Source organism: Eschscholzia californica, unplaced genomic scaffold (assembly GCF_041429995.1).
Source record: "Eschscholzia californica isolate CP2 unplaced genomic scaffold, dmEscCali1.0.p SCAF_3, whole genome shotgun sequence".
Taxonomy (NCBI): domain Eukaryota; kingdom Viridiplantae; phylum Streptophyta; class Magnoliopsida; order Ranunculales; family Papaveraceae; genus Eschscholzia; species Eschscholzia californica.
Window position 1 is genome coordinate 32,222,882 of NW_028238420.1, and position 20,934 is coordinate 32,243,815.

Here is a 20,934-nt window from a genome sequence, read left to right on the forward strand (position 1 = left end):
CACATGTATTGTATATGTAAACCAAGAAACCGAAACATAAATGAGAGGTGGCTGATGATTAAAAGTAAACTAGTAAAGTGCAACAGGAAAAGTAAATTAAGAGAGGTGTCCAGGGTTCTGAGTTCCATCAAATGCAAATCGATATTTTTTTCCCTACCGCTTTGTTTTGGATCAAGGCCAGCGTTGCTTATAGAACCAAAACATCAATTGGTTGTTTGGCTTAGTTCCCCCCCTTCTCGAAACGGACGAAAAAAAAGAACGGACATCTGAATTTATGAACAAGAGAATCCGTGATAAATATACCTTCATTAGTACAAGCAAAGAACAAAAACATGTCAGCTCGAAGTACCAGAACATCAACCATCCATTTAATGGCAAAAACATGAAAACTCGTCCTGATGATCCTGATTATATTGAAACCCATGACATTGACAGGACAAAAGCTTTCCTCTCCGCCAACTTAATTCCGTATATTTTCCTCAGTTTCATATCTTTACTGCACTTTTTATCAATATGAACCGATACAAGTTTGCAGAAGCCATCTTACACTTCAGAATCTTCGAACTTATCTCCATTCTTTTGTCAGAATCTTCTGCTTCAATAATTACTCTCTCCAAATTCTTGCCATTTCCTAACAGAAGCTTCACGAACTTGAACTCATTTCCACTGCCTCGAAAGCACCTAAAATGAACTACCTTGAGGCGATCAAGAAGATGCTCTGAAGATAATTTCTTTAACGCTTTATTTGCTTCTTCCTTGTCTACGCCATATTGGTACTTCAAAGATGGCTACAAAATAATCAGTTAATAACTATGAATGCACAGGATGGTTCATAAATGAAGTAACAGATTCAAGAGAGGTAATTGTAAGTATTGTTTCATTACCTTAACATGAATGACGAGGGATTCTAGATTAGGCGATCTCAGAATTAAGCAGGCTATAACTATGAAATGCTTTTCTTTGCTACCAGAAGTGACACTCAATTTGGTGAGATTATACAAAATCGGAATTTGCGCATTCCAAATTGGTCCATTCGAAAGTTGCTACGGTAACAAACAAGACAAAACAATCCAATGAGTAATCAAACACAAACCCATGTTAACCAAATGAATGAAAAAGTAAAAGATCATTTGAAAGCCGATATGACGATATCCCTACACTTCAACAGGAAATATAAAAAAAGAAGTGCATACCTCAAGAGTAGTGTCGGATAATGTTAGAGATCTTGCAGTAGAAACCCCTTTTAGAAGCTTACCAACACGATAAAAACAATCTTTGTAGTCCATACAAGAATATCTATTTCCTATTTTGACATGAATATATGCAGCAATCATAGAGGAAAGATTCTCAAGAAAGCAGTCTACTGTAGAGTTGTTTTCATACTTCAATGAAATGAGATTTGGGATGGAGATATTGAGGTTGAATTGGTAAGGAATAACACAGTCGTACATAGTCAAGTTTCTAAGTGTGGGATGAGAAATGCAACAGACTTTAGGTTGAAAAACTTGACAGTTTTCAATAATCAAGTTTTCAAGGACTGGACAACCAGAAAGAAGTTTCAGAAATGGATCATCTTTATTTTCAGGGAACATAACTGAATGAAGATGGAGGGTTTTCAAACTAGTAAAGCAAATGGAAGCAGGGAGCTCAAGCTGAGAAGAGTGTAAATTTAATCGAAAGGAAACAAGTGAATTACAAAAGAAAAGGTAATCAGCTAACACCATGTAATACGGTCCCCTGATATCAAGATATATTTCTTGCACATTCTTCTCCATGGCAACACTGATCCATGTATTAATATGATAAAAATCACAATCGAAACAAGCAAGGCGAAATCTCTCTATATTCGACAAGTCATGAAATTCAAGTACTTTGTTTACAAAATTCACAAATCCAATCTTCCCTTCTGAGTATGTATTTTGCGCTTTAAGTTGCATGAAAAGAGTATAATCGAAGTCTAGAGAAAGCATTGAGGTATGTAGGGATCTCCATCTTCTTGATAAAACTCTTGTCTGCATAACTTGTTGCATCGGAAGGAAGGATAAGATGTGCGAAAGAATTTCATCCGGTAAATCATTAATTGGACCCGGAGAAATCTCACTAAAATTAGATACCTTTTGGCGTTTAACCATTGATTCAATTGCTTTGGTGTTATTCCTTAAAGAGTAGTATCTGAAAAAGAAGGTATAAGCGATTAGAAAAAAGTAACGATGATGCTCAACTATTATGTAGCGCCCCGAGTCTTGATCTCAAGCATTCCACCTTGAAATAAAAATATTTCAGACCTTCCAAGCGAAACTACAAGCAAGATTGCCGCCAAAACATATGCTTCCCACTAGTTCAGCTCCTGAAAAAATTAACTAGTTGATTAAAACCCAAGGACAGATTTCCACAACCCTAAGACCTTAAAAGGTAAATCTAAATTGAGTCACATGAGGATGATATGCAAGAAAATACCATACATAGACAAAAGAAAACCTCCTCAAATATGTTATTGAACAACTAAACTTGTTATTAGAAATATCAGCGATGAACGATCCCTATGGTTATTGACAACTTACAAGATAAGGTTCCTTGTATTGTGATTTATGAGTTTGATCAAGTAAGGTTCAGGTGGTAAAATAAGATCAAGGTATTCTCCTGTAGTGTCTATTAGACTACTACATGTGTTCTTAGAAGATTTTGGACATACCCATGGCCCTATTAAACCACATGAAAATTTTTTTTTTTGAGAATATTCATTACAAACACAAGTATGATTACAATTTTAGTCCGAAAATAATAAACAGAAAAATGTGGACCAAATAGTAATTGAAATTAACTTCAAGGGGCAACTTCAAAATCCAACTTCATAGGTTTGAGTTGTCGTGAGCAAGGTTATGCGCTTCCCAATTGCATTGACGAGGACAGTGGACGAGCTCCACGTGTTTCAATCTAAGTCTTCCACGGACGTTTAGGATTGTGTTTTGTAGCCGCCAAGGGATGTCATCCGGACCGTCCATCACCAGATTAATAGAAACCCTAGAATCGGTTTCAAGTATAAAGCTATCTAGACACAGCTTCTCTCCTAAGTCCAACCCTAGATTAACACCCATCAGTTCACTATGGAGGGGCGAAATAGGATGATACTCTGCTACTAATGAATCAATGGTGAAACCTTCGTGGTTTCTTGCTATAGCTGCTGCCGCTTCTCTCGAATCCTGGTAAGACCCGTCGACATTGATCTTGATGACTCCACTAGGTGGAGGAAACCAGAGAGGAGGCTGCAAATCAGAGTTAGTAGAGATAGTAGAAGGAAGAGGGAAGACAAACCTGAGATTATTTTGAAGATTCCACCAGATCCGGTCTACATCAATAGGTTTACCATTAAAGATAAACTGATTCCTAGCATTCCACCATCCCCACAAAAGATATGTATACATCCACCAATCTTTTTGTGTGTAAACCTTATCAGTTAATAGTTTATTCAGGTTAGTGATTGGATCTACTCCCATATTTTGCAGGAAAGGGACTCTTGTATGTTGAAGGAGTTGTAGAAGTTTTGGACAGTAGCCGAATAAGTGTTCAATAGTCTCGATTTGAAGACCATCACATAGGCGACATTCCTGAGGTACATCATTTCTTCTTATCCCTATATTAGATAAAGTAGCAAGACCATTGTGTAGAAGTTTCCAAATGAATAATGTAACCTTAGGTTCGATTAATTTTTGGTTCCATAGCTTCTTCCATGGAAAAGCTACAATAGTGGCTGTTAGGTCAGGAAGAGGACTAATAACCTTATAATAGGATTTGGTGGTAAATCGACCATGTTTAGATGGTTTCCAGATAAGCTTATCACTTGGGTTCTCATATTGGTTCAGTTCTATCTTCATAATGGCATTCACTGTGTTCAAGTCAAAGTGTTGGTTTAGGAGATTCTGATTCCAGGTTCTAGAATCATTGTTAAATAAATGTGATACTTTAGAGATATGATCAGGAAGGTTGAGTATCAAATTAGGTTTGTGACCTGGTATATCTGGAATCCAAGGGTCATTGGTAATTTGAATTGAGTTTCCATTCCCAATTGACCAAATGATGTTGGCTTGGATAGTGGCTTTAGTGGACTGAATTGATTTCCAAATGGTGGATGAGGACTTTGGAGTAGGACAAGTCCAAAAATCTGAGTTTTTAAAATACTTACCCTTAAGTAGTTGGACCCATACCTCATTTGGATTATTGATCAACCTCCATAACACCTTTGCGAGTAATGACTCATTCACCTGTTCAAGACTTCGAATACCAAGTCCACCATGTTGTTTGGGACTTTTAAGAATTTCCCACTTTATAAAGTGCATTCTTCTTGACTCATGATCTTTACCCCACCAAAAATCACGTTCCTGGCGTTCAAGAGAATTGATAACCTGTTTAGGCATTTTTTGAAAACTCATAGGATATGTACAATATGAACTTAGTATTGATTTAATGAGGACTGTCTTCCCTGCTTGAGTAATCAATTTGTCTTTCCATCCTGTCATGGCAGTAGAGAACTTGTCAATTAGCCACTGATGACTGTTAATTCTGTTTCCAGGTTTTAAAATCAGAGCACCGAGGTATTTTGCTTTATCCGACATTAGAGGGGCATTTAAAGTATGGACAATATTACTCAGGACACAGCTTCAATATTACTCAGGACACAGCTTCAATAAGGTCTTAAATTTTCATGTGGTATGAAACCACATGAAAATTTAAGACCTTATTGAAGCTGTGTCCTGAGTAATATCTTAGCCCTGAACCCAAGCTATGGAAATAAGGCATAAACAATCGCGCCAATGCTACTAAACCTTAAAAGGATTAGTTTTACTTTTGCACCATCATGGAGACACATGAAGTTATTAACAACTACGAATTACCGATACATAATAACACCTATTGTTTGGTTATTGAGTTACCATACTTAAGACCAAACTCAATGAATATATTGTCAGACAAAAATCAATTATATAATCAAGAAAAAGGTTCATTCTGCCTCGAACACGAGGCTGTCTAGAGTTGATCCACATCTAACTATCAACCAAATTTTTATTTAACGGCTGGTTTGGACTATAATCTTATACTCAGCTAAAATCATCACTAAACATCCCCAGATCATCACTACCAAACATTTATGAAAATGTTTGATCTATAACCGTAAAAATCGGAAATGGGAACTAGTCAGCCAACCAGGGCCAGGCGGGATGTCAATGGAACAGGTCGGATGTTATCGGGTCTGTTTCGGGCCTAGGAGGCTAATGGTGTCGATTTACTCGGTCTTTGGAGTGGATGCAGTGCGCGAAGCCTAGGCGCTGATTTTTAAAACATAATGTTTGATCGATCTAAACATTTATTCCAATCTGATTGAGGATTAGTGGTTCAGCGGAGTAAAAAATTAGATAACTTCTTAAATCAATATCAGAACTATACAAATTTTTAGGATTGAAACTTAAACGACCCATTCCAAAAATATGCACAAATCATGTCTATACTAACATTATTAGTATATCAAAAGAAATACAGAAGTAATTGGGAGAAAAAGAAACTACCTTATAGCACAAATCTGCATCCCGTTGTTTCTCTTTCTATAATCTAAGCCCTTATCTCACAAAATCCCTGTGTGTTTCTTTTTTCTTTCTCCGAAACCCCAACGACAACAAATACACAATTTTATTTCTTCTTCTTGTCATAAACCCTTTCTCTGCCACAATTTCTCTCACAGTTTCTCTCTACAGCAAGATACGGCACTGGACTGGTTAGGGTTTGCAGATCAGGGATTCTTACCACGGCTCGCTGTAAATGCAGTTGGATCGATATGGGGACGAACGATTTAGGAGAATGTGATCGAAGATAAGTGGGAGGAAAAGAAATATAATCAGCGGAGCGAAGGATCAGTTGCGCCAAACTAGCCCTTCAAGGCTTCAATCAATTTTGGTCCTGAGAAACAAAGAAAAAGCGCTGCCAAGAAGGGAAAAGAAGCGCCTATAAAGGCACCCCAAATTAATAGTATTTGAAGACGGTTTGATGCGACATGATCATGTCGCATCAAACCGTCTTCAAATACTATTAATTTGGGGTGCCTTTATAGGCGCTTCTTTTCCCTTCTTGGCAGCGCTTTTTCTTTGTTTCTCAGGACCAAAATTGATTGAAGCCTTGAAGGGCTAGTTTGGCGCAACTGATCCTTCGCTCCGCTGATTATATTTCTTTTCCTCCCACTTATCTTCGATCACATTCTCCTAAATCGTTCGTCCCCATATCGATCCAACTGCATTTACAGCGAGCCGTGGTAAGAATCCCTGATCTGCAAACCCTAACCAGTCCAGTGCCGTATCTTGCTGTAGAGAGAAACTGTGAGAGAAATTGTGGCAGAGAAAGGGTTTATGACAAGAAGAAGAAATAAAATTGTGTATTTGTTGTCGTTGGGGTTTCGGAGAAAGAAAAAAGAAACACACAGGGATTTTGTGAGATAAGGGCTTAGATTATAGAAAGAGAAACAACGGGATGCAGATTTGTGCTATAAGGTAGTTTCTTTTTCTCCCAATTACTTCTGTATTTCTTTTGATATACTAATAATGTTAGTATAGACATGATTTGTGCATATTTTTGGAATGGGTCGTTTAAGTTTCAATCCTAAAAATTTGTATAGTTCTGATATTGATTTAAGAAGTTATCTAATTTTTTACTCCGCTGAACCACTAATCCTCAATCAGATTGGAATAAATGTTTAGATCGATCAAACATTATGTTTTAAAAATCAGCGCCTAGGCTTCGCGCACTGCATCCACTCCAAAGACCGAGTAAATCGACACCATTAGCCTCCTAGGCCCGAAACAGACCCGATAACATCCGACCTGTTCCATTGACATCCCGCCTGGCCCTGGTTGGCTGACTAGTTCCCATTTCCGATTTTTACGGTTATAGATCAAACATTTTCATAAATGTTTGGTAGTGATGATCTGGGGATGTTTAGTGATGATTTTAGCTGAGTATAAGATTATAGTCCAAACCAGCCGTTAAATAAAAATTTGGTTGATAGTTAGATGTGGATCAACTCTAGACAGCCTCGTGTTCGAGGCAGAATGAACCTTTTTCTTGATTATATAATTGATTTTTGTCTGACAATATATTCATTGAGTTTGGTCTTAAGTATGGTAACTCAATAACCAAACAATAGGTGTTATTATGTATCGGTAATTCGTAGTTGTTAATAACTTCATGTGTCTCCATGATGGTGCAAAAGTAAAACTAATCCTTTTAAGGTTTAGTAGCATTGGCGCGATTGTTTATGCCTTATTTCCATAGCTTGGGTTCAGGGCTAAGATATTACTCAGGACACAGCTTCAATAAGGTCTTAAATTTTCATGTGGTTTAATAGGGCCATGGGTATGTCCAAAATCTTCTAAGAACACATGTAGTAGTCTAATAGACACTACAGGAGAATACCTTGATCTTATTTTACCACCTGAACCTTACTTGATCAAACTCATAAATCACAATACAAGGAACCTTATCTTGTAAGTTGTCAATAACCATAGGGATCGTTCATCGCTGATATTTCTAATAACAAGTTTAGTTGTTCAATAACATATTTGAGGAGGTTTTCTTTTGTCTATGTATGGTATTTTCTTGCATATCATCCTCATGTGACTCAATTTAGATTTACCTTTTAAGGTCTTAGGGTTGTGGAAATCTGTCCTTGGGTTTTAATCAACTAGTTAATTTTTTCAGGAGCTGAACTAGTGGGAAGCATATGTTTTGGCGGCAATCTTGCTTGTAGTTTCGCTTGGAAGGTCTGAAATATTTTTATTTCAAGGTGGAATGCTTGAGATCAAGACTCGGGGCGCTACATAATAGTTGAGCATCATCGTTACTTTTTTCTAATCGCTTATACCTTCTTTTTCAGATACTACTCTTTAAGGAATAACACCAGATAGTTTGAAGAAACTTTTCTGTCTAATTTAAGATGATTTAGAAAGAGAGATTAAGCAACCCTAGATTTTCCGTCTGGTACGGTGGTACCCTCTCTCTCTAACGTGGGATGAAAGCTAATGGAAGGATGACTTGATGTTCTGCTTTGATAAAAATTTAATCTGGACCCTTCATTTTTAATGGCCGAGATCTAGTCAATTTTTCAAACGTACTATGTCACGTCATTCCGTGAAACAAATTCGTCAAAAAATTTCGGAAACATATCATTTCCGAATATTTTATGGCGCGTTTGGTTCACGATAAAATCAGCTAGGAAAATAAATTTCGTGGCAAAATCTATTTCTCGTTCCAGCTGCCCTCTCTCGCGCTCAACCCTTCCCTCTCGCGCTCAACTAAACTTTCCTGGGAGAACTATCTCAATAAAACCTGGAATCGTCTGATTTCTTTCTTCCAACGCTGGAACGAAGGACAAAGGGACAATCACAGGTACTCTCTCTCTCTAAGTTAAGTATTAGGGTTTTGATCGAACTCCTAAATGTAGACATACTCTCTTACTAAAATGTTAAAGTTTTTGGTCTGATCCAATAATTTTCGAAGATTAGATTTATTTTGAGGATATCAGTACTTGACTAGGAAACATTATGAAGTTTAATTAGACATTTCAATGAAGTTTAATTAGACATTTCAATTTCGCAGCCGATCATCCCCTATATGATCGATCTAAACAGCAAGTGATGAACTCCGATTCACTTTCATTGTAATCTTCTTCATATAAATTCTTGCAAAAACGAATTGTTTATTGATTGTTATCAGGAACTCTTGCTGAATGCTTAATTCCTGCTGCTTCATTGTCTATTATTTGTTACTTAAAACATGGAGTTGATGATGTTCTTGACAGTTACTCCTTGACCTGAGACACTCTTCTTATCATTTCGAATTTGGTAGATTGAGATTTCTTGAGATCCAATATGGATACATCTAGACATGTCTTTATGGTGGATCTCCTCGAAAGAAATGCAGCAAAAAGGCATGGTGTTATTACATGTATGGCTGCTGGAAATGACGTAATTGTACTGGGAACAAGCAAAGGATGGGTTATTCGACACGATTTTGGAGCGGGGGACTCTTTCGGTTTGTTCTTCTATCAATATTTTCAAAGGGTTTACTTTCTCTATTTTATCTAATGCAGTTTGTTTGATTATAATTGTTTTCATCACCTAATCTATACATTTGGAGGCATAAAACTCGCACATCTTGCCTGCGCCCTTTGATACGTATATTTTGAAATGAGGCATAAGACCTATCGGCTTTTTAAACTTGAATCAGGAAGGTGTGTTGACCTTCCGACAATGCATATCTGTGGAGAAGACAACTAAATTTTCCCTGTTTTTTTTTCAATCGCAGATCTTGATCTTTCCTCTGGTAAAACTGGAGAGCAATCTGTGCACAGAATCTTTGTTGATCCAGGAGGCAGCCACTGCATAGCTGTAGTTTTCAGTGGTGGAGACGTCGAAACATACTATACACATGCCAAATGGAGCAAGCCTCGGATTATAAACAAATTGAAAGGTCTTGTCGTAAATGCCGTTGCTTGGAACAGACAGCAGATAACAGAAGGTGATTATGTATAAGTGGTGCTTTACTTGTTCTTATGTAGTTCAAGTTTGAACAACCTACTTATTCTTATGTATCGTTTGAATTGTCCAAGCTCAGCTTCTACACGAGAAATTATTCTTGGAACAGATAACGGTCAACTATATGAAATTGCTGTTGATGAGAAGGATAAAAAGGAGAAGTATATAAATTTCTTATATGAACTATCAGAACTTCCTGAAGCATTCATGGATTTGCAGGTACTAATGAAGTTTAGGGTGATCAGTTTTTTTCTCATCTGTCAGTCTTAGCCTCTTGAAGCCCAAAGCATGTCATGTGTAGTACTTGCAAGGTGCCAACTCGCTCCGAAGTGAGAATTATAGGAAGACTGAATTCCTCGTCATGTTTTTCGTAATAGCTTTGATTTCCTCAAATTTGAGTTGTATATTCTTTTCGATCATCTCTCACTACTTGTTTTTTTCTTATTGTCGAGTAACCTTACATCTCAAGGTGCTCGGAGAAGGTAAGTCTGCTATTGTAGAAATATGAGGAATTTCAATACAAAAATGTTAATGAAGAAACAAGATTAGGTTACATTGGGCCCTTTAGTCTTTCATTGGGTTAAAAGTGTGGGTTCTTATTGCTTTACATTAGTTCTTACCATTTCTACTTGAACTGTCTTTGTTGCTGGTCTCATATTCTGCTTATCTTCAGATGGAGATATCTTCCCTTGGTAATGCAACTAGATACTATGTGATGGCTGTCACTCCTACACGACTTTACTCTTTCACCGGCATGGGATCATTGGAAGTAAGTGTAGTGCTTTTGCAAGTATTAAAGTTCCTGTAAATTCGATAATATATGAGAAGAGGTTTTGTATGTTAATTACTTGTCCATTATGAAATATATTTTGGTCCTTCTTCACAAATTTGGGTTTTCCGACGTTCTATGATATTCTTTTGATGATTTAAAACTTCATTAATCAATGGCATGCATATCCATTGTTTAAATTCTTTTTTATATTGTTCATAAATGTTCCTCACTCACATTGCTAACTCCATAAACGTTTAGTCATCTCCTTCTTTTCAAGAAATTTTTGTTTTTGCTTAGTATTATTTTTATTGACTTTTGTGATTTGGTAGACTGTTTTTGCAAGTTACTCAGATAAAGCAGTGCATTTTATGGAACTTCCAGGAGAAATACCAAATAGGTGAGTTGTATATTGAAGTTATGAACTATTTGTGCCAGAAACTTTCTACGCGCGACCATTTTTTGAAATACATCCATCTGTTATACTTGCAGCGAATTGCATTTCCTTATCAAGCAACGTAGAGCTGTACATTTTGCCTGGCTCTCTGGGGCAGGAATCTACCATGGTGACCTAAATTTTGGAGCACAACATAGGTAAATCATCATTACTAATTGTTTTTTCTTGATACCCTTGCGGAAGTCTGTAGGGTGCTAGGTACTTCATATTGACACGTTTAATGCATGTACTCTTGCTTTCCTCAAGATTCCATTGGTAATTTTGTTATTCTCTTGAGTAGTTCGCCCAATGGAGATGCAAATTTTGTGGAGAACAAGGCATTGTTGGCCTACTCAAAATTAAGCGAAGGCGGGGAAGCTGTAAAACCTAGATCACTTGCTGTATCAGAATTCCATTATCTGCTTCTGATTGGAGATAAAGTCAAGGTGTGAGCAAAACACTATTTGTTTTTTATATTCTGCTGGTTAGTAAATTAAATGAATGGTTTATGAACAAAGAAGTTCAAACAAGTTCAAACAAGTTGATTGATTTATTGCTCGAGATGTTTAAGAGATATTTACATTTTACAGTTAAGTTGTTACACACTTACACTACACCACGCCAAAGAAAGGTTCATTTGCCGGAACTCAAATTTTCTTGCATAAACTAATCCTCTTAGGGCATAAGAAATATATATATTTTATAAATAGATGGATTGTTTCCATTGGCCCAGGTGCTTGAAAGAGATGTTGTTCTAAGAACAAAGATTAACCGCTTGATGCTCTTTACTTCGAAATTGACTAGATTTTAAAAGTTATTAAGTTTCTGCTAGATTAAGATCTGCTTTATGCATACTATTGAAACCACACTTCCTAGTCACGATCCTTTGTCTGGCAGCAGGTAATCTTTTTCTTGAACACACTTTTTATTAGTCATTGACTTGAAAGTTGAAAGGTTCAACAGAATTAGCTTCAAAAGAGATAATTGGATTGCAGGTTGTTAACCGAATTAGCGAACATATTGTGGAGGAACTGCAGTTTGATCACGCAACAGAATCAGTTTCAAAAGGGATAATTGGATTGTGCAGTGATGCAACTGCTGGTTTGTTCTATGCTTATGATCAGAACTCGATATTCCAGGTGCATGACTGGTGGTGACTTCTTGATTTTCTCTTTCGTTCTACATTAAAGTTTCAGGCTTCTGAGCTAAGGAGTAATGCAGGTATCTGTGCACGATGAAGGCCGAGATATGTGGCAGGTGTATCTGGACATGAAGGACTATGCTGCAGCTTTAGCAAATTGCAGGGACCCCTTCCAGAGAGACCAAGTATATCTGGTTCAGGTCGGACAATAAAAACCCATTTGCATATATTTGTTTCAGAAATCTCTTCATCAAAATCTCATTACCCATTATTTAAATGTATAATGCTCATTATGAACTCCAATTCTTTTGCAGGCAGAAACTGCTTTCTCAGCAAAAGATTTTTACAGAGCGGCGTCGTTTTATTCGAAGGTAAGATATTTTTTCTTTAGCTAGGTTTAGGATTAGAAAATTATCATTTGAGCTACGTCTTCGGTCAGTCAACTCTAGTAATCTGATTGTCTTGAATTGAGGTTAAAATATGAAACTTTGATGAACGCATTAGCAGATTCTCTAGTTATCAGGTTACTTTCAAGATAGCGTAAGTTGTTCATCATGTTTGGTAGTAAGAAAAGTTATATTACTTGGGATTTAAGCATCTAAATTAAAATCCTTTTATACTTCGCGGACGGTTTTAGACTGTTTAGTAACTGACATAAATTCTTCCTGCAGATTAACTACTTATTATCATTTGAGGAGATAACTTTGAAGTTTATAAGTATCAGCGAGCAGGTAGATGTTTGCTCTCTTATGTGCTTTAATAGCTGACTTCTGAATCTTGGGGTTAATCTTGAAAATTGATTGGGTTTTTACGGAATCTGGACCTGATTTCTTATTGTTTATATTCCATGTATTTGCACTTGAAAGTTGAAACTTTTGTCAAATGCACTATTAGTTTCATTTTTAAGGTATGTCTTGCTGTTTGCAAGTGTAAGAGAACAAAAGTGAGCTCGTTAGACGCATTGCCTAATGCATGCTTAAGTTTTTTCCTTGCAGGATGCTCTGAGGACCTTCTTGTTGCGGAAACTTGACAATCTGAAAAAGGATGATAAATGCCAAATAACTATGATTTCCACATGGGCTACTGAACTGTACTTGGACAAGGTTGTGACCAAATCTATTCTCTTTTTAAGACTGAGATTTCTGAATTAGTATATTGCACTCTGGCATCTAGGTCCAGTAAACAGCACGGCCCACTAGTTTTTACTTTTTGTTTGACGCTCAAATCTGCGTACCTGAGTGGTCCCTAGTAACAAACATACTAGTATACTCTATCCTGCTGCTTCTACCACGTTAGTTGGAAGATTGTGGACTTTTATTGAATTGTATGAGCTAATGAATATCAAATTACGAAGATGGATTGCTTACTCGCAAACATTTTTTTTGTCATTATTATTTATGAGGTCAGCAAAAGATATGCTTTATTCCATAACATGCTTCCTCTATTTCCTATATCTTTTCATAAATAATCATGATGCTTTTTGTGCATATCACATAGGATCTTTTTCCTTGGTTGCCTGCCCCATAGGTGATACTTTTATTACCAGGCACCTTGGTGTATGAGTGTGTCTTGGAAATGCCTTTGACCACATAGGCCGTGTCGTATACTCGGATACGCATGTTGGGCCTTTGGATACTCTTGTGGGAAACTCAGTCACTTCGATGGGTATAATAGTGTAAGATTTAGTACATCTTGTGTGTATAATAGTTGCAGCCTACATGCAGACGTGTTAAGAGCAAAAATCTTTTGTATACTACTAGGATCTAATAACAGTAGTCGATCTAGAAGTAAAAGAAAATATAAACATCATAAGACAAGAAAATGTATATTCTCATGTCGATGGTTCTCCCGTGGTGCAAGATACTGATGATAGTTGGACTGACATACAAGGGCCAGAGGTTATCGTTGACTCACAAACTGATTAATTTCCATAATAAGGAACAATGATAAGTACACACATAGTTCGTACTTCTTACCTCTATTTGAAAACTTAGGTTGCTTTGGAGGATGTTGTCTTTCAAAGTTTGTTAATTCCGAATTTTATGTTTCTAACTTTGTAGATCAACCGATTGTTGTTGGAGGACGACACAGCTTCAGATAACCACAACTCAGAATACCAATCCATCATACAGGAGTTTCGTGCTTTTCTTGGAGATAGCAAGGATGTGCTGGATGAGGCAACAACAATGAGTCTATTAGAAAGGTAATACATGGTTTAGTGATCAAATCTGCATATTTTTTCGTTGTATTTATTGAATTATGATATTTTTTTGTTCATGCAGCTGTTTTGTTCATGCTGTCTGTTTATACACTTAGTTATGTTATTCATATATTTTAGAGATTAGTTGCGGTCCATGAACGTTTTAGCAGTTTGGGTTGAACCTTTTTCATGGACTTTGGATTACCTTAGTAAATATCATGTTCATTGTTTGCCTTAGTAAACATTGGGGAAACATTTAATTTACGATCTACCGTGCTCATTTACATTTGAGATTTGGTAGTCCATCAGTTTGCTTCTCCACTCCTTTTAGGGTTGCCGTGGGCTATTTGAGAACACTTCAGACCTACAAGGTCCGTTTTAATCTTCAGATTATACGACTTCAAGCCATCATCTTATCTTACTACATATTTGTTTTATTAGCATATTTTCTTTGTCAAGTTTTCTTCTATTTAGCATTCGTTGAGTTACATAAGAATGGTTCACTTTCAACATGCTTCTTTTTTTGGCATTATATGCATATATATACATCAGTACATATCTAAACAATCATTTGCTTATAGTTCGAAACTCTTGCAGCTATGGTAGAGTTGATGAACTAGTCTATTTTGCTAGCCTAAAGGAGCACTATGAGATTGTGGTTCACCATTACATTCAGGTATTTAATCTATCTGCATAGGACTGTAAGCACACCAATTTTATAAATTAATCATTGAAGACTAGCTGAACGTTTGGTCATAGACTATCAAGTTCCATCCAAATCTATATTCTATAATGGCTCTGAATGCTTCCCTGAAATTACCTCCTAGTCCACATCAGATGATGTTGGAGGTGATATCTTCTTGCATTTTGTTGATGGTAATGGTACTCGACTACTCGTAACAAGTAAAATGTGGAATGCTGTCTTTTGTGCAATTCTCTTAAGAACCACATAATCTGGTTGAAAATCTCCGTGGGCTATTTTTCTCTTCACTTTTTTTTTTTTTTTTTTTTTTTTTTTTTTTTTTTAAATTTTTTATTTTCATTAGACTGTAATCTGTATTAGCTTGCTTAGTTATTCTTATTTCTCATTGCCTTAGGGTAATCACTCTGCTTATCACACTTCTAGCTACTTTAAAATGAAAAATATGATTTGGTCAGATTTAAATTTTGGGTTGTCGGTCATCTCTGAAGTCCATTGTTAGTTTTTTCGAGTACATAATAGCTTGCTTAGTTTTTCTTACTGCTGATAGTCTTTAGGAATAGCATGACTGGCGTAAAGAGATGACATTTGAAACTGAAACTATCTCTTGGTTTTCTTAACATGTATGCATATCTTAACTGAAAGTGAGCTCTTAATTGATTTATATAACCTGGTTTTCTGAGTATATAGCATATCATTTGTAAATAATGGTTATGTGATACTAGAGCACATCATCGAGCTTTTTGTTTCTTATTAACCACAGACCAGAATGTTATTTAAACCTATTACCCAGTGGCCACACTATGGAAGCTTAGTAAAAGTGAACCCCAGTTGGGGAATGAATTTCTTGCATTTCAAATTTCTAGAATTGGATGTTAGGCTCTACCATGTATACTTGTATCCGTAAGTGGATATCATTTCTCTTGCTTGTGCATGTCATAAGGTGAAAGGAATGTGTTACTTGTACTGTATTAGTAGTTGATATTTCACTAGTATATATCATATTAGCATCATTGTAAATAATGATGACAGTAAAAGATGTTAGAGATTAGAGTACTTAATATTGGTCAATTGTGGAGAGAATGTGTAGATTTGATGTGAAACAGTTTTTAATAATATCAACTGATACCTTATTTCACTCTGAATTTCGTTAAGCAAGGAGAAGCAAAGAAAGCATTGGAAGTTCTTCAGAAACCTGCGGTTCCTGTAGAGTTGCAGGTATTATTAACATGCAAGATTCTCTTTTTCAATTGATTTTTTTCTATCTATGCCTTTGCTCGTTTTCTTCCTCTTATTCTTTGCCCTCATTGGTTACTCTTCGTCTTCTTGGTTTCATTTCAAGCAACTTGAATCATATAGTTTGCATTAAGGAATTGATTCACACTTATGTTGACTTTTGTCATCACTGCAGTACAAATTCGCGCCCGACCTAATCATGCTTGATGCATATGAAACTGTCGAATCATGGATGATTACAAGCAACCTTAACCCGAGGAGATTGATTCCTGCAATGATGCGTTATTCAAGTGAACCTCATGCAAAGTAATGAGTACTACATTTGCTTATATATTCCGTAGTCCGTACTATGTCTTTTGAAGGAGCTGAGGAGATTGCCTCGCATCCCATTATATACTGGTCTGGAGAAAAATGTATAGATTGGCGCTCTTAGATTTCTGGTGTTATCTTCAAACTTGTCATACTTTCCTAACTAACAAAATTGTCTGATAAGAAGCCTTTGCACCAACCTTACTTAAGGTCTGACATTAGCCTTTAAATTGGTGAACTTCCTTTACTTGGCTATGTGTCTTCATAAATCTTTTAGATCACCATTTTTTTTAGGTAAAAGTATATTTCCTGGGTCTTTTTCCAATGACATTGTGTTAACTGAGCTTCCAACTATTTGCATGTTTATTATTTTTGGCTTTGCAACTGTTTATAGTAGTAAGCTGTAACTTTGCCTGAACATCCCTCTCCCGATATCTGTGTTAAACAATAGTCTTCTATTTAACTGATTCTCTCAATAATTTTGCCTGCAGAAATGAAACACACGAAGTCATCAAATATCTAGAATACTGTGTCCACCGTTTGCTTAATGAGGATACTGGGGTGCACAATTTATTGCTCTCGTTGTATGCTAAGCAGGTTGAGTGTGGACATCTTAATTACTTTTTTTCCCTTTGAAATAACTACTGTAAGATCTAACTTATTTTAGTACATTTCATGCTGGCACAAGCATTTGTATATTATGTATTAACTCGCACAAATTTCTTTCTGCTTTATCTACATGCTTCATCTACTTAGGTTTAGGTTTAGGTAGGTGTAAGTTTGGTGACATAATGTCTTCTTCCTGAGAGCCTTGTTCAGGCTGTATAGCTAGTCATGATATGTTTGAGGTTTCTGCTTTTACAGAAGTAGTGTACGTTTTGGCTTCACTTCTACCTTGTTATGCTGTAATACTAACAATCTTATGATTTTAAAAAATAATAAGCAGGAGGATGACAGTGCACTTTTACGTTTCCTACAATGCAAGTTTGGCAAAGGACAAGCTAATGGTCCTGATTTCTTCTATGATCCCAAGTACGCGTTGCGCCTTTGCCTTAAGGAAAAAAGGATGCGTGCCTGCATCCACATATACAGCATGATGTCGATGCATGAAGAAGCTGTTGCCCTTGCTCTTCAGGTGAAAATAATATTATTTTACTGCCTTCCCATGCATTTTGAGCAGAACAGGACTATCATTATCAAATATCCCTGTACTTGTAATGGGATATTATACAATTTTAACAACAGTTGCAAACTTGAAGCAACCTTGCATTAGTTGTCTGCATTGGGACAGAGATGGCGAGGCAAGATTTTATCTCCATTATTGTGAAATCAGTCCATTGATGTTCTTATCCCAGAGAAGCATTAAACTACCTGGTCTTTGTTCATAGGTTTATTGTTCATTAAATTTGTAAAATACACATTATTTCATAATAGTACTAGTTCCGTTGAAATTGTTGGACTAGTCCTGCCACAAAGGGATTCTCTACGCTCTGGCGTGGGGTCCATGTGTAGCATGCTCCTTATTCTTTATTTCTAACCATTGTTGGTTTTGGTGCACTAGGTAGACCCAGAGCTAGCCATGGCTGAAGCAGATAAAGTTGAAGATGATGAAGATTTGAGGAAGAAGCTATGGCTTATGGTTGCAAAGCATGTCATTAAGCAGGAGAAGGGAACTAAAAGAGAGAATATACGCAAGGCAATAGCATTTCTTAAAGAAACAGATGGCCTCTTAAAGATTGAGGACATATTACCATTCTTTCCTGACTTTGCTTTGATTGATGATTTCAAGGTAAAGTTACACAAACTTACTTCTAAGCATAAAATGAGCAATCGGTTTTCATTCTTGCAGTTTCTAACGCCTAGTTATGCCAAGCAAATGGTAATTTTCTTCTTCAAAGACTCAACAACCAATGAACTTCTACTCCTACCAACTGTGCTTCTCTCTTGAATCTGGATGTTAGGTCCACCACAGGCTTTCAAGTACCAATACGAGTACAGCAACCATACTTCGACTTCACTTCACTTAGCTCTACCCTGCCTGAGTCATTAGGGTTAGACATGCCAACCAACAGAAGTCATCAGTCATCTCTAGGGCATCACTTAATTACATTACATACCCGATACGCGAAATTTCAAGCCAGCCTCTAAATAATTGTGTTGACATTTCGTACCTCTATTTTATTGCATGATCAGCTCTAATGAGCATTATCATCTGCAATTTCTGTTTCAGTTCCATGATTTTTCTCCAGTATTTAGTTCCTCTGGTACGTCAGATACATTTACGTAATTGTGTTATCTGTTGCGACCTATTAATTTTAGGCATTACATTTTTTTAACAATGTTTTAGGAAGCAATTTGTTCATCACTAGAGGACTACAACAAACAAATTGAACAACTGAAGCAGGAGATGAATGATGCAACTCATGGTGCAGACAACATAAGAAACGATATTAGTGCTCTTGCTCAAAGATATTCTGTTATTGAAAGTGACGAGGGGTGTGGGGTAACAATCTTCCTCAATTATCTTCTTCAGCTAGATTCAAATAAGGTTGAAATTACCCACTTGGAGATTCACAAACTAATATCTTTTTGTTATCAGGTATGTAAAAGACAAATATTAACTGTAGGAGGGGTGCAACGGACTGCAAGAGGTTACACATCAGCTGGAGCAATGGCTCCTTTTTACGTCTTCCCTTGTGGACATTCGTTCCATGCGGAATGTCTGATTGCCCATGTTACCAAGTGTAGTAACGAAAAACAAGTAAGTTTTGAGTTTTCATTAACATTATTTCACATAGCTGTGCTTGAGTATTAGAAAGTTGGCAAATGCTGGTGTATTTTCTTGTGCAAGTTTTTTATTTATTCATTTTTAATTGATTAACGTTATTCTTTTTCATAGAAGTAACGATGTTGTGTGAGACTAGATTAGACAGTTGGTTTAATCTTCTTTTCCTACGATGTTTCAGGCAGAGGACATATTGGAGCTGCAGAAGCAGCTCAGCCTGCTAGGTGGTGAAGCCGCAAAAGATTCACATGACACGGTTACCGAGGAGGATTCTATTACCAGTATGACCCCAGAAGATGAGGTTAACCTATCAATTTTCTTCTAAACATCACTTTTTCTTTTATCAGAACATGTTACTTCATTATGCGGTTTATTAATCGGTACTTCTGAAGTAAACTCACAAATGCAATATTTCTTTTCGAATGGCAGCTCCGTTCGAAGCTGGATGATGCCATTGCTAGTGAATGTCCATTTTGTGGTGATCTAATGATCCGAGAGATTTCCTTGCCGTTTATCCTTCCTGGGGAGCCGAACTTAAATTCGTGGGAAATAAATCCATCACAATACCTTTCAGGTCAGAGGAGCCTCTCCTTAGCTATATAAGCTCCTTTCCTTCTTCTATTTCGCTCTTGGTTTCTTGTATGTGTGTGGTGTGCGGTTTTCCTTTCCATTTTCTTCTCCATCTTCTTATTTATGTTGTAATATACAACTTGCATTCTTTTGGTTGTACTATTAGCCGTAGATTTTGTTTATGAGGTTTGTATTGAAACTGAAACCCAGAAAACTATGGAATCAAAATTTGCATAATCAATTTCTGAATATGACGTAGATATATGTTCTTAATCCCCAAGTAGTTAAAAGTGAAGTATCTTAGATAAGGGTTTCAGAACTACCACGAGTTTGATTCTTAATCCCCAAGTAGTTAAAAGTGAAGTATCTTAGATAAGGGTTTCAGAACTACCACGAGTTTGACTACACAATGTTCTTGATGAACTAGAAGAATTAAGATGCTCCATCATGAGTTGTCCAGAAAACTAAGTCATCTTGAAAACTCAACTGAACGAAGAAATTGCTCGAAACAATAAGTAATTGATGTGAAGTGTTGATTAATATTTTGTCACTTATCCAGTTTAGGAACGAGGATGACGTTAGTCGTGGGCCATAATCACATTAAATAGATACTAACTAGTTTTAACTGTAAATCTTACTATGAAAATCAGGAAAAGATACAGATATCAGGTATAGTAAGTAACCTCTATTTGATCTTCCAAACTCGACAAATTGTCTTTTACGCTAATTAAGAAAGAAAACAGAAAAAATCGAAACCAGTACTTCTCAAAGCAATTATTATTCAGAAATAGCCCATGCCTATCGACCATAGGCATGGCATGGGAAAAGTTCGATTGTGACAGATATGAACGAATACCCTAACCAAATAAATTCTCTAAATATATACTAAGAATTGTCTCTTAATACTTTTTCTCCATGACCAAATCAGTATAGCTTAGTTATGAGAGTATGGGTCGGAAACATAACTTTTATTACACAATTAAAAACCCTAACAACCAAACGTACAACGAACAATTGTTGGATGATATAATTGAAAACGGCCGCTTTTTAAATATTCAACTTTGCTAACTGCATTACTTCTGATTCTTCGAGGTTTCGACGTCTGTCTTGTCGTTAAAACCATCTTTTTCAAAAGCATTTACAGCAGTTTCAATCTACCTCTGCCATGAAAGTTGAAGTGATTTAATTCCATCTTCCTACTTCATGAACACTGTCA

General features: G+C 36.4%; 2 protein-coding genes across 13 annotated transcripts; one reads left to right on the forward strand and one right to left on the reverse strand.

Annotated features, from left to right (window-relative positions):
- Window positions 1-248: 248 nt before the first annotated feature.
- On the reverse strand, window positions 249-6,048 carry LOC147549577 (F-box/LRR-repeat protein At3g26922-like). Of its 2 annotated transcripts, none has more exons than XM_086670786.1 (5): window positions 5,559-6,048; window positions 2,286-2,347; window positions 1,194-2,172; window positions 885-1,043; window positions 249-788 (listed from the first exon to the last, which is right to left on the reverse strand). In XM_086670786.1, the coding sequence occupies exons 3-5, from the start codon at window positions 2,130-2,132 to the stop codon at window positions 486-488; spliced, it is 1,401 nt and encodes a 466-aa protein (XP_086526912.1). In that variant the 5' UTR covers window positions 2,133-2,172; window positions 2,286-2,347; window positions 5,559-6,048; the 3' UTR covers window positions 249-485. The 2 variants fall into 2 exon arrangements, with proteins under 2 accessions (XP_086526912.1, XP_086526911.1); XM_086670785.1 differs by having other exon boundaries at window positions 2,263-2,347; window positions 5,559-6,040.
- On the forward strand, window positions 3,532-19,976 carry LOC147549578 (vacuolar sorting protein 18-like). Of its 11 annotated transcripts, XM_086670783.1 has the most exons (27): window positions 3,532-3,610; window positions 4,568-4,589; window positions 7,738-7,799; window positions 7,913-8,424; window positions 8,884-9,069; window positions 9,343-9,555; window positions 9,652-9,791; window positions 10,246-10,341; window positions 10,674-10,741; window positions 10,834-10,935; window positions 11,079-11,223; window positions 11,773-11,916; window positions 11,999-12,118; window positions 12,233-12,289; window positions 12,590-12,649; window positions 12,914-13,021; window positions 13,979-14,121; window positions 14,716-14,794; window positions 15,974-16,036; window positions 16,230-16,360; window positions 16,855-16,960; window positions 17,310-17,498; window positions 17,925-18,152; window positions 18,711-18,866; window positions 18,963-19,124; window positions 19,330-19,449; window positions 19,578-19,976. In XM_086670783.1, the coding sequence occupies exons 5-27, from the start codon at window positions 8,907-8,909 to the stop codon at window positions 19,749-19,751; spliced, it is 2,967 nt and encodes a 988-aa protein (XP_086526909.1). In that variant the 5' UTR covers window positions 3,532-3,610; window positions 4,568-4,589; window positions 7,738-7,799; window positions 7,913-8,424; window positions 8,884-8,906; the 3' UTR covers window positions 19,752-19,976. The 11 variants fall into 11 exon arrangements, with proteins under 11 accessions (XP_086526909.1, XP_086526899.1, XP_086526904.1 ...); XM_086670779.1 differs by lacking the exons at window positions 3,532-3,610; window positions 4,568-4,589 and adding an exon at window positions 6,096-6,530 and having other exon boundaries at window positions 7,738-7,822; XM_086670780.1 differs by lacking the exons at window positions 3,532-3,610; window positions 4,568-4,589 and adding an exon at window positions 6,096-6,530.
- Window positions 19,977-20,934: the final 958 nt, after the last annotated feature.

Coding starts and splice junctions, on each gene's coding strand:
- LOC147549577 (XM_086670786.1), bottom strand. CDS start 2,132: ATGGTTAAACGCCAAAAGGTATCTAATTTTAGTGAGATTTCTCCGGGT. Junction 1,044..1,193: donor TATCCGACACTACTCTTGAG/GTATGCACTTCT, acceptor TTGTTACCGTAG/CAACTTTCGAATGGACCAAT. Junction 789..884: donor CCCTCGTCATTCATGTTAAG/GTAATGAAACAA, acceptor ATTATTTTGTAG/CCATCTTTGAAGTACCAATA.
- LOC147549578 (XM_086670783.1), top strand. CDS start 8,907: ATGGATACATCTAGACATGTCTTTATGGTGGATCTCCTCGAAAGAAAT. Junction 9,792..10,245: donor AAGCATTCATGGATTTGCAG/GTACTAATGAAG, acceptor GCTTATCTTCAG/ATGGAGATATCTTCCCTTGG. Junction 13,022..13,978: donor CTGAACTGTACTTGGACAAG/GTTGTGACCAAA, acceptor CTAACTTTGTAG/ATCAACCGATTGTTGTTGGA.